This window comes from Cinclus cinclus, chromosome 3 (assembly GCF_963662255.1).
Source record: "Cinclus cinclus chromosome 3, bCinCin1.1, whole genome shotgun sequence".
Lineage (NCBI taxonomy): Eukaryota > Metazoa > Chordata > Aves > Passeriformes > Cinclidae > Cinclus > Cinclus cinclus.
Window position 1 is genome coordinate 106432323 of NC_085048.1, and position 12267 is coordinate 106444589.

Here is a 12267-nt window from a genome sequence, read left to right on the forward strand (position 1 = left end):
GCCTATCCCTTCCTCTCTTGATCACACTTCTTCAAAGGTTAGTGTTTTTCTTCCAGTCATGGACCCTGTTCCCAGATAAGAACTAAATCTTGTCTGCAGGTCCTATCTGGAAATGATTTCTCACCTATTTGTCTTGGCAACTGACTTGTGTTCAAGAGATTTAGCAGACAGAAGGGCAGCAGTAATGATAAAAACCAGTGAAAAGAGCAAGGTGAAAAAAAAAAGAATCAGCAATCTGGTTTTGTCTGTACTTGGTTTAAGCTACGGTAAGGCACCCTGGAAAAAGACAGAGGCAAATTCCATCCCTGAGTTTATTTGCAGGTACAAGAGTTGGCAAGGTCTGACCCTGCAGCAATACTCACTCAATACTATACCCAAGTATTTTTTGTCTGTTCTTCAAAGTATATCAATTTAATGGTCTTTACTTGGATTTAAACTTCTTTTTAAAAGGCTTGTGGGCTTGATGTTACGTTTATCAGTACACATTTTCCTGTGTACTTGCTTATAGTAATCACCTTATTTGGTTAGAAGGTAGACTGTATGGAAGGAATGGATGCTATCTTGACATATTTCAGTTGTTTTGAAGCCTGTTCTTAGCTATATAAAACATTGAACTGGGCAAAGATGCTTCTTGTTTAAAAAATATCAAGTGGATTCCAGAAAAGGCTTTGGAAATCTCAGCAGCTTTTTGTATGTGATGTTGTGCATCTGCTGTCACTATCTTAGACTTGGCTTTAGACTTAAATGTCAATATTTTATTTTAATCTCTTCTAAATTAGAAATGGCAGCCTACTCTGCAGCACATGGTATGGAGTTGGACATTTTTGGGAAGGAAAGCTGCACAATTAACAATAGGTTTAGAAGGAAATGTTCCTTTTTTGTTTGTTTTGTTTACAAACAATAAGGAATTTTGATTCTGTGGTGAATAATTTTACGCAGAGAAATAAGAGTGATGAAAAGCAGTGTAATAATATGTCTGTAGAGCACTCTGAAGATGAAAAGATCTATATACTGTAAACATTATTACTGGTATAGCCTAATCTATGTGGAAAAATTAATCAAGCATGAGCTAAGTGTAAATTTTTTTTTTTACAATACAGTTTAGTGTTTCAGAAAGTCTAATGCACCCGCGTATTTATTTTCACATTGTGATGTTAGAAATTTATCCTCTTATATTTTTCATCATTGTTGCAAAGTTTTACTTTGTTGTTACTTTCCAGAAGTAGAGTCAGTCCTAATCCACAACAACCTTTCAGAAATGTAAAGTGTCTAGGCTGGGAGGGGAATAGATATGATATAAAAATACTGTGTGATGAGAAATAGGTCCCTGTCAGATATGGAAATGTTTTGGGGGCAGTTGGCCTTAGGCTTGTGCTGTGGCTTTGGACAAGACAGGAGTGAAGTAGGGAGCCAGGCAGGTGCCAGATTGTGCTGGGGAGTGAACACCTGCCAGGCTGCTCCAGATAACTCAGCACCTCAGAGGCATTTTCCCAGGCTCCCAGCTGAATGGTCCGTAATAGCCGTGGGAGAGGGCTTCCCACTGCTCCACACTGCACCACAGCCGCCTTTTGGCAGCCTTCTGGAAGCTCAAGTCACCCTGTCTGTGTCTCCTTTGGAAAACAAGTGTTGCTGGATAGTCTTACTGGAGAGCTGGTGTCTGATACTTCCTCTCAGTGTCGTGGGACTCTGAAATACAACAAGCAGGGCAAATTACTGTTCCCTTAAAAGGCAGCACTTCCTGGTGCCTATTTCAGCTGAAAAGGAACTGTGGCTTTTCTAGAACCACTTTTATGCAGTATCCTTTTGGGTTTCAGGGTCTGTTTATTTCTTTGGGGTTGATTTGTTTGTTTGGGATGTTTTTCTTGTTTATTTTTGGACCCTGGATCTGATGATTTAGAGTGCCCAGTTTTGAAGCAAGAAAAACAAAACTTCAAGTCACTAAATACAGTTTTATTTCTGCCTGAGTGCTGGTAATCCACAAAGAGAGCTTTGTCTATGTTACATGGTGAAGAAGAAATTGAAGGTGGGATCAACTAGGTTTGCTGAGCTCAGTATGTGTGAACTTTCTACATTAGTGGAAGAAAAATTGTTTGTAGCTTGAGGTTCAAACTTCTGTGTTGTGCTCAAAAGAAGTTATTGATGGAGCATTTGGTACATATCAGTTGGTCTGTTCTTCCATGAGATTGTGAACCGTTTTAAACTCATGCTGAGTAACTGTGTAGGAAGTTAAAAAACTCTGAGTTGCATGGATTTTTTTGGATAAGAAGTTTTTCTTGTGGGTCTTATTTTTATCTTTTCATAAAGCAGAATAGTTAAGTGGAAGGAAGCTGAAAGAGGATATCACCATTTTTATAATTCTGCAGTAACTTCCTCAGCTTTAAAACTGGGGGAGTTTTTCAAACTCCAGCTAACTATAGAGTAGATGGTATGTCACATGCAAGAGGGTTTCAAAACACTTATGTGTGATACTTTCAAAACACAGGTATCTTAAATGTAGTGCATCTTTATATTGTCTCAGGCTTAGCACCAAGTAACAGCAAATATCTATTTAGGCCTTTTCAGCAAAGTAGTAAATAATCATGGAAACGGAAATGATTTTTTAGGGTTAGTCTCTCTGGGCTGAGCTTATTAGCTCAGGTGCAATTCCCTGTGAAGGCTTTATAAGACTTTCAGACTTGAGCTGATGCTGCAGAAATCATTTGTAGAGGTGTCTTGATCTCTTACATAATTATCTATTTTGTCAGATCTGAGATAGGTGTTCTCTTCCACAGAACAGGAGCTGGCTGAATCAAGGGCCTCTAAGGAGAATTTGAAACTTCGTTCAGTCAATCGCATGCAATTAAACACTTAACCTCTCAGAGAATACCAGGACAGCAAGAAAAATAAACAGATATAGATGCCACTAATCTAGAAAAGAATTTTAAGAATGAAGCATCCTGCCTTTCCTGTGGGGGGGGGGGGGGAAGATTCATACTTTTTCTTTTTAGATACCTTTCAAAAAAACCCTAGGACATGTGGAATATTGCTGACAAATGGAGGTGGAAAGGAAAACTTTTAACATTTACTGTCTGAAGATTTTTTTTTTCCAGGTTGTACTTTTAGGAATTCTACTTTCTCAGCTTTCCAAGGTCACAGTAGTGTATGTTGTTATCACACTAATAACTTATTTATATACAGGGCAAATTCTTTGATTTGGCTAAGCCTACTAGCAGTGATAAAGAATTGTAGATGCCAAACTGGAAATACCTAAAAGTAATTTTCCTTAATTGTTCTTTTAAGTAAACACTTAATAAAGCTGGTGGATTGCATCCAAATTTTTCTCTAGTGCTCATCATTTTTAAGGGATGGTTCAACTTGTCACATCTTGACTTGATCTCTAAAAGGAAGTCGAATTTTGGGTGTCTTCCTGAGGGGAAGGAAAAAAGATGGCTGATAAATTTCAAAGGGCTTGATTGTGATTGATAACTGTAGTTCTTAATGAGAGCTGAGGCTCAACAGAAGATCTTGGAGAAATAGGAAAGTGGGGGACCTTTCAGAAGGACGTGCATTTATACTTGAGTAATAAGGCATGCCTTGGCACTGTCTCAGTAGGGACTGAGACTGGAACAAGCAAGCTTTCCTCCTTTTTAAATGGTTAGAGTATAAAAACAGCAGTAGCACTTAATATTCTAACTTATCTGTGCTAATTGCACCTAGGGTAGCTGACTGTCTTCAAAGCATCAATAATTTAAGTCTTGCAAACCCCATCCAAGTTAGGGGAAATATCACCAACCCTCCTTCACACTTTGATTTCAGTGAGGTGCCCAGGGAGACTGGGGAGGATGAGTCACAGATGTCAGGTTTTTGCATTTTCAGTGGGAGTCAGGTTGCTAAATACCTTCATGAATGAAGTGCTAGCTGGTTTACCAGGGTCACTTGGGAATTTAAGTAGAACAGAAGTAAAAGCTGATTTCCTTGGTCTAATACTCTCTCAGCCATAATATAGTATTTCCTGTCCATTTCCTACACTGCTGAAGCACAAGGATTTCTGTGTTTGGGAATAGGAACTGAAAAAGCCTCTGGAGGTTACAGGTACCTATTGAGTCAGCCAGGCCAGCTTGGGCTGTTGTACATACTGAGGAGTTCAAATATGGGCATTTCTCACCTCATTCAATGCAACTGTAGAATTAAGGCCTTTCATGTTTGAGTTTCTGTGTAGTTACCTTTTTTTTTTTTTTTGCCTTTTTTCTACCAGATCTGTCACCTTCCTCTAGAAGGCAATTAAGTAAATGGATATCTGTAGTGTTCTTATAGAATGTGTATGAAAACATGATACCACACTATTAAGTGACCATGACACCACATTATTAAGCAAATGAATCCTCTGATCTATCAATTAATTAATTTTATTTCTGCAGTTGTATTCCAGAACTTGGTGATTATTATTTTCTGTAGATTTTTACCATGTTTCAGGCACTAGTTTCTTGCTATTTCAGTATGAGAATTCAGCAGGATTTTTAAAATATATTAAAGTTACTTTTTCCTTTGTATTGCTGAGATGCTGCTGCTTTCTCTCAATTCAGTCTTAGCAACACTTTGAGACCAGAATGCCCAAGATACCCTTACACTTAATATTATCCTTTTGTTTTATGTTGCAGCCAACAGTTTGCACATTACTGCCTACTTTATGAAGAGATGGGTTAATCTCCGTTGTGCTCTGGGGAAACGTTATCGTGGTAAGAAATCAGTTTGTTATAGAGTTACTTAGAAGAGGAAGAAAGAGAACATAACTAAGGCTTTGTCAGACTTTGGTCTACTTAAATCAAAATTTCTTTCAGAGCTTGGGTTTTGTTCTGGTGGGTTTTTTTTCAGTTTCTTTTTTACAAAGATGATTTTCTGAAAACAAAAAATTAAAAAGAGAGAAGTGTTTCTTGAGATATTTTTTTTTTAACTTAATTTTACATTTGTGTATGCCTTGCCCCAGGGTAATCAGCTAAGCCTCGCCAAATTCTGTAAGTATGATGAAACTCAGCATTTTCCTGAGTCTCTGCAGGGTGAATCAAGCAGAGGTTGCAGCATGAATCACTTCATTATTGCTCGAGTGTCTTGTGACATCAACATGTAGTACAAGTGTATGCAGGAAAGGCTTTCATTCACCTCACAGCTATAAAATCTTGATGTAGGTGATGTCATTGGACCTTTTCTTCACATTTTCTCAGGCCAAAATGCTCTGGAAGGAAGGGAGATCAAGCCTCCCCTGCTAACAGCAACACAAAGCAGCTGTAATGATCACTGCCCTCTATGCTGACCTCTTGGCTGCATTAAACAAAAAAAACAAAAAAAACCCCACAAAACAAAATCCTTAAAAATACTGAATAATTGAATGGATATTTTAAAATAATTAATTGTTTTTCTAGGGATATAAATGTTTAAATCTGTCTTCAAATGCCAGCTGGTTGTTTTCTAAGTCCATATTGGCTAAAGAGACCAGTGTTGACTTTAAATAGTTCATCAAACTTGTCCTTTCAGAATAGAATTTCAGAGTGTCTGCATTGGAGTCTCTGCATTGTTTGCTGTTTGTTCAATTTGAACGATTCTAAAGCATCAATAAAGACCTAAAGATACCTGCATTTTGCTAACCAGCAGATGAGATTGTTCTAAAATGTAACAATAAAAAGATGTTATTGGAAGCAACTTGCCCTACTCTTCAGTTGTACGAAAAATATCTGTGACATCAACCTCATAGGTTTTATCCTGCAATCCTTGTCTCGTTCTTGTCCCACAAAAATAGTGTGTTATGGCTTTGTTGTGAAATATAACAAACTTTAAAAATTATTAATTCTCTTTTTACAAAAACAAAACCCAGCAAAACAAAACAAAAAAAGATCAGAGCTGAAAACATGGAAATAATTCCATATATAAACAAGAAAATATCCAGCTGTGCTCTTCCCATAGCATTGCCAGGTATTGAATAAAGCATTGTCTTGTTTGTTCTAATCTGAGAACCCTTCAATTTTTAATCCTTTGTAAACAGAAACTTTGTTGTGTTCATAACAAACCATGTGATCTTGAGTAAAATGTGTAATTCAGTAGTAGTTAACCAATTTGTTTAATGACTTCAAAAAATCTCTGTAGTCAGAGTGTGAAACACTCTACCCTGGCCTTATGCTGAGATTTGATGCCAAGCCCTGATTGAATGTCGTTCTGGGCTACAAACCTAATTTAAAGCTTTTATGATGAAAAGACTCATCACCAGAATAGCACAAAAGAAATCCTTGTTATGTGGTTTGTCTGTTGGTTCTGTCTGGTCTTCCCGTCCAGGGGTGCAGGTGGACTAATTTGCAGCCATGACTGTCCTCTTGGGAACTCAATTTATTCTACTTATTGATTTTTTTTTGAGTGCTTTATGCAAACAAAACAAAAGGAGGTGTGGCATGTTGAAGAGAGTAGGTGAGAAGCTAGAGGGGTGCATGGAACGAGTTAGTGTGCAATTAAAAAAATAAGTAATTTTGTTTACTAAAATGACCACTTTCAAAACCACTCATAAAAACAACACGTTATGATTTTTGTAATCCTCTTTTCAATTCTTTTTTGTGTAGAGCTCCGTGTGTTTCCAGAGAAATTTATTGTTTGTGTCAGTAAACTTGACTTTGATCCAAGTGCTTGGACATCTGACAATGGTGGATTGGTAGGTACAAAGCTGTTCTGTAAATTTTTGGGGGTTTTTAATGGAAATGAGGTGAATGTTTTTATATATAGATGTAGGTTATTCAAGTATTTGTTACTGTGATCTTGACGCCAGAAAGTCACATGAACAATTGGGCCAAAGTATTCAAAAGAGCATCCTGAAATGAGCCTAAGGCAGGCAGAAATGGGAATTTTGAAAGCTCATCATTTTCTGAACCTTATAAGACTTGGGGAAAAAAAACATGTGTTTAGAAAGCACAGTATGATTATAGTACCTTGATTTAAGGACCTTTCTTTCCTTTATGTTTTGTCCTTGTAGCATTTTACTTTCCAAAATCATAATATACCTGTTTGCAGTGTCCATGGGTTTCTTGTGTGTTTTCTTAGCACTTGTTCTGCACAGCAGCTGAAGTGGATCAGTGGTGGCCCAGCTGGGAAAAAAAATCCCCAAACATTTATGGAGGAAAAGGCACTGGTGTATGGTTAAATACCATAAGCAATTCTCCTTAAATATTTCATCCTGAAGGCTTTATCAAGGTCAGAGGCTTCTGAATTTTATCCTGCAGTTAAGTGCTGATTGTCTCAGGAGTGCTCGCGTGGGGCTCTGTGGCTCACACTGAGGGTCACAGTTACATCCTGAGGTCTTGGTGGATTTTAAGAGTTGATCTTACATGTATTAAAGTGTATTTGACCTTTGAAAAAATGTGTTTTCTTTTACTCATTCAACTCTTCTGGAATACCAGGCAGGGTGCTCATATTTATAATGCTAAATGCAGATTTTTCTTGTTTCAATTCCTAGCTTGGTACGTGTCCTTAAATGTCAAAGAATCAAGCAAATGTTTTTTGTACTCTCAGAAAAAAAAGATCTCCCTATTCTAGAAGTACTTTGCTCATTTGAAAATTATTACTTTTTCAGTATTGTCTTGAAAACTGCTTAATGCTTGAAGTAGAAAATTCTGTTTCTGCATTTTGACTGAGAAATAATTATGGGGTCTTTTTCTTGCTTAAGTAACGCTTATGAGATATCCAGTTCCCTCATATGGTATTTTTAATCTTTCCTTAAAATAAGAGATGAGTTTTCCTTAGTTCTTCTTGTGATTTTGTGTGGGAAGGAGAAGGCAAATTAAAAAATTTGATAGTTAGGGACTTTAGCTTTACTATTTCAAAATTGGATCATGTTCTGTGGAAATGCCTTGTTGTTTAAAAGGCAAGTTTAAACACTTCTATATTCAAAAAGAAAATATCTCTTAGAGAGCTGATAACCTAATTAATAATAAAGTCTTGGGAGTTCGCTTTGCTTACAGAAGCAATGTCTGTCCACAGTCCTGGATGGGATGGTCAGTGTAGTGTGTTGGTAGGAGAGAGTAAGAGAAAGTTATCCCTAAGCATCTTCCCTGATTTGAAGAACTTGGCAAGATGGGAGCAGACTCTCAGCAAATGTTTTGGAGCATCTGTTTAATTCTTAACCACTCTCACTTAAAGGGTCCACTCTGAATTATTTTGTTGTTCCGGGATTCCTACAGCACGTTAGGAGCAGATTTGTCATATACTCCAGCTGAGTACTTTGCCAAACTTGGGGGAGTGTTTGATTGCCACTGAGAGTTTTGCAAGTTTTTGGCACTCCAGAAGAAAGGCAAAGAATCTGCACTTTGTGTGTGTCTGCTTTTCTCCATGCAGTTGAGCCATGAGTAGGCTGGAATTCTAAACTCTGCCCTACAAAAGACCACCCAGAAGACCTTTCTGTTGATACACTCTGCAGATTCTGTCACGGGCTAAAAATGAGGCTGTGTTTTGTTTTCTTCTGTATGTTGTTTGGGTTTGAATAATGCCACAGTGTTGGATGCAAGTTGTTTTAAACCTTTAATCAGCTCACACCCTTGGATTTGAGGGCTTATTGGTGTTTTACAAAAGCAGTTAACTATACATTAATGGAGACTTTGTCACTTTCCTGTGTTCCAGTGACTGTTATTCACTTAGTCAAGACTTAGTGATTATGTATTTTTTTAAACTGTTTTTATGCTGGTCTATGGTCTGGGTCAAGCTTTCTTTCCTAAGCTCTTTCAAGACAAATGGGGCTCAGTGTTCCCCTTTCCCATTACTTGGAATGAGTTTTATGTCAGCCTGGTGCACATTTCCTTCACTGATCACAACTCTCTTCCTTAAACTGTCTTCAGCCCTTTATTCTTTGCCTTTTCACTGCTTTTTAGGCTGTTCTATAGCTCTGGAATAGACTGTGCATGAGTTGCAAGGGATATAGCCAGCTATGAAATGAAATTTTTATGTCCTGTACCTTAGGAAAGATTATAATTAGTTTGCTTTTGAGTTATTCACAAGCACAAACCTTAGCATCAGTTGCTGGGAGAACCAATTTTAGTCTTGCATGAGGCATCACAGAAGGATTAAGGTTAGGGTGGATTAGACAGTCTCTGTCAAATTAGCTTTAAGCATAAACTAATAAAATATTCAAGAGCACCTCTAAGGAGCAGAGATGAAATTAAATAAAAGAAAATCTATTGATATGTAATTTTCTAGGATGCATTTATAAATGGGTGTGTCTGTGTTTATGTTTAAAACTCAGGCTGCAGGCAGTAATAAGCATTTTGCAAGAAAGGAATTGTTTAGTAAAGAAACAATATAGCAAGTTATTGAAATTACGTAAGCAAATTGGAAGCCTTAAGGAAAAGATGGAAGAATAGGCTGAGTTATTAATGCTAAGTTTAAACATAAAAACCATTGTTTCCTGTTTCACCAAACTATGTTTGTAATCTTGAATAGTTTTATCTTGAAAAAGAAGACAGTCTTGGGAACATGGCAAAAGAGAAAACCCAAGGAAATAAATAAGAGCTCTGGAGAGATTAGTCACCTTTGTCAGTGACAACATTTTCTCGATTATTATTATGTAGAGAGCTAAAATGGAAAATTTGAAATGGGTTATCTGGAGAAACAGTGGAAGTGGAAATGGAAATGGGTGGAAGGCTTATGAGCATTTGAAAATATGCAAACAATGGAGTATTCATTGATAACCACATGGCTTTATACCAGAATCTATGAGAGGAAACACTTCTAGGGAAAGCGTGAAGGAGATTAAGCTAAAGATGATATTAAAGTGGAAATTTGAAATTACTGTTTGAGTAAAATCAAAAAAAGAAAGCAGGGAGTAGAGATCCTGTCTTGATTCAAAAGGTCTCAGGGTTTCCACTGAGCCTTGTTAAGTTACAGAGAATATTATACAAAAATAAAGATTCTTTTCCAGGAGAATACTACTCTTTAAAAATCAAACTTAACAAAAAAAAAAAACAAAAAAAACCCAACAAACACTGAAACAAAAAAAGAACCCTCACAGGTACACATGGAGGAATAATGTGCTAAGGATGTGCCCAGTGCTTTTTAAATCCCCAACAGGGAAAAAAAACATTTCATCTTCATACATGTCCGATTTATAAATTATATCATTGTAATACTCTTCAGGAGTATTAGCGAACTCTCGTTCTTAAAACTCTTAAGAGCCTTAGCGACAGGGTTTGCTTGGATTTTGATTATGCTAGGAAGAGGCTTCTGGTTCTTTCATGCAAACATGAAACTTAGCTGTAATTAACAGATCTGTCTCACTGGAAGTGTGCCCTGCTGGAATAGTGTGTCTATTGGAATGTAGAATAAAAACTTCAGATAGCAGCAATTTGTAAAGATTAGTACAGGACTTTATGTGGAATTGAGTTATCTTAAACGCTTTAAAGACTTCTTGTTGATATCAGATTGGGTAGGGGAAGAAGGAAATGCTGTGAAATAGAATTGCACAATTCACACTCTTAAGTACAAATCTTGGTGTGTGTATATCTATATGTGTGTATAAAATATTACAGTGAAACTGCTGTGCTCTGGTGGGCTGCTACTGAAAAGGTCACTCTGCATCCCCTCTACATCCAGCCACGTACTCCTTTCCTTTCTGGTTACAACGGACCAAGTGATTCTTCAGTCAAGAATGAATTAGTTTATTGACTTGAGCTAACAGAAAATTATTTGTGAAGTCTCTGTTTTTTATTGGAGGATTAGTTTTCCATCATGTCAATTCACTGAACAAATTAATCCTGTACCCATACACTTGCCAATTGTGATGCAAAAGAAATGTTGCAGGAGCACAAGTCAGGATTTGGATGAATGGAGCTGAAACAATCTTTAGGTAGCAGCTGAGAATTACCTGGGTTTGAAAGTAACATCTACAACACGTTAATGTTACATTTCTTGTAATATTTGTCTTGTTGCTGGTTTTGTTTATGTCACTATCCTTTTTAAATTTTTATAAAATCTAGTTTTCTGGGATTTTAGATAATGTGCTGAATTCTTTTCAGTCATTATAGGAAACAGGAGAAAAACATAATAGCTGTAGTTGGTAAAATGTGAACAGAGTTCAAAAAGGTAGAGAAGGGGAAACTGCAGACTAATGAACTATCCAAATACCACATTAATGGAAAGAATTGCTTGGGTGAGTTTTCACTTTTGACACTTCAAGCTTCTGTCACTGTTTTTTTTTACTCATCCTTCATGTTCTGAGCTCCTCCTCCCTTCGCTTCCCTGGGCATTCTTGTCTTCAGTGTTTGTCAGTGCTGGGGTCATTCAGTGATCCCTCTGAAAACAAAGAGGTGTTTTCGTTGTGATTTCTTCTTGTTTGCGTGGTTCACTTTCAGCCAGATCCCTTCAGTGCTGATCCTTGGCAGGACCACGTGTTGGGTAGGGGTGAGACTTCCCTTTCATTGTTGGCATAGCTTTAAATTAGCTTGAATCATTGGGCTGCTGTCTCTGAGAAACGGCATCTCAGAGTAATGATCCTGAAGTCTTTGACTCGGTCATAAAAAAAGAAAGCTACAGCAGCTTTACAATATTCCCTTTTGTCCCAGCTGTCTGCCTCTTCTCCTTGGAGATTACCACTCCTGCAGCAGTGTTTGCCAAAAGGGCTGTGTGCCTGCATCTCATCTTTCTGTGTATCACAGTCTTGTGGATGCATGCACACCGAGCTTCCCTGGATTTCCAGCTCGTGCACTGAATTGCAGGTGAGAGCAGCTGGGGCATGTGTGTGTGCTCCCTTGTGCCAGCTGTGAGCGGGGCAGGAACCTCCTGCAAAAGGGGAGGGAGGAGGCCTGAGAGTGGTGATGCTGTGAATTGCCTCAGTGAGGTTTGTCTGAACTTGTCGGAGTTTCTTCTTCTAGCTCACAGACTGATTTATTTTCTGCGTGGCAAAAGTCTCACAGCTATCTGCTGCATTAACTATCCAGAGAAGTGGACAAACGATGAAATGCAAACTGACACAATTATTTCAATTAGTCAAGACCAGAGAAGGCTTTGGAGAATTTCAGAGGAACCTCCAAGAGCTGGGTAGAGAGGCACTCAGGCTGTAAATGAAAATCATCTGTTGATAAATGCACAGTGTTTTTCCTGAAAAGAGCGATTGCTGTGCTCATGCAAACTGCTGAGTGAATTAACTGTGTGGTCACTGGAAAAAGGCCAAGATACTGCTGCAAGGAATTGATTAGAAAACCTTTGTTCTGTAGTGTTATTTTTCTGAAAAGCAGGCAGAATATTAGAGTATGTATGGAATGAGGTCAAAAA

At 37.7% G+C, this 12267-nt stretch overlaps 1 protein-coding gene across 3 annotated transcripts in view; it reads left to right on the forward strand.

Annotated features, from left to right (window-relative positions):
• SLX4IP (SLX4 interacting protein) overlaps positions 1 to 12267 on the forward strand; it is a 72202-nt gene that overhangs the window by 50024 nt on the left and 9911 nt on the right. For all 3 annotated transcript variants that reach the window (XM_062490627.1, XM_062490625.1, XM_062490626.1), the window contains 2 exons: positions 4638 to 4715; positions 6579 to 6667. In XM_062490627.1, the coding sequence (XP_062346611.1) occupies positions 4638 to 4715; positions 6579 to 6667 (167 nt within the window). The remainder of the gene's footprint in view (positions 1 to 4637; positions 4716 to 6578; positions 6668 to 12267) is intronic.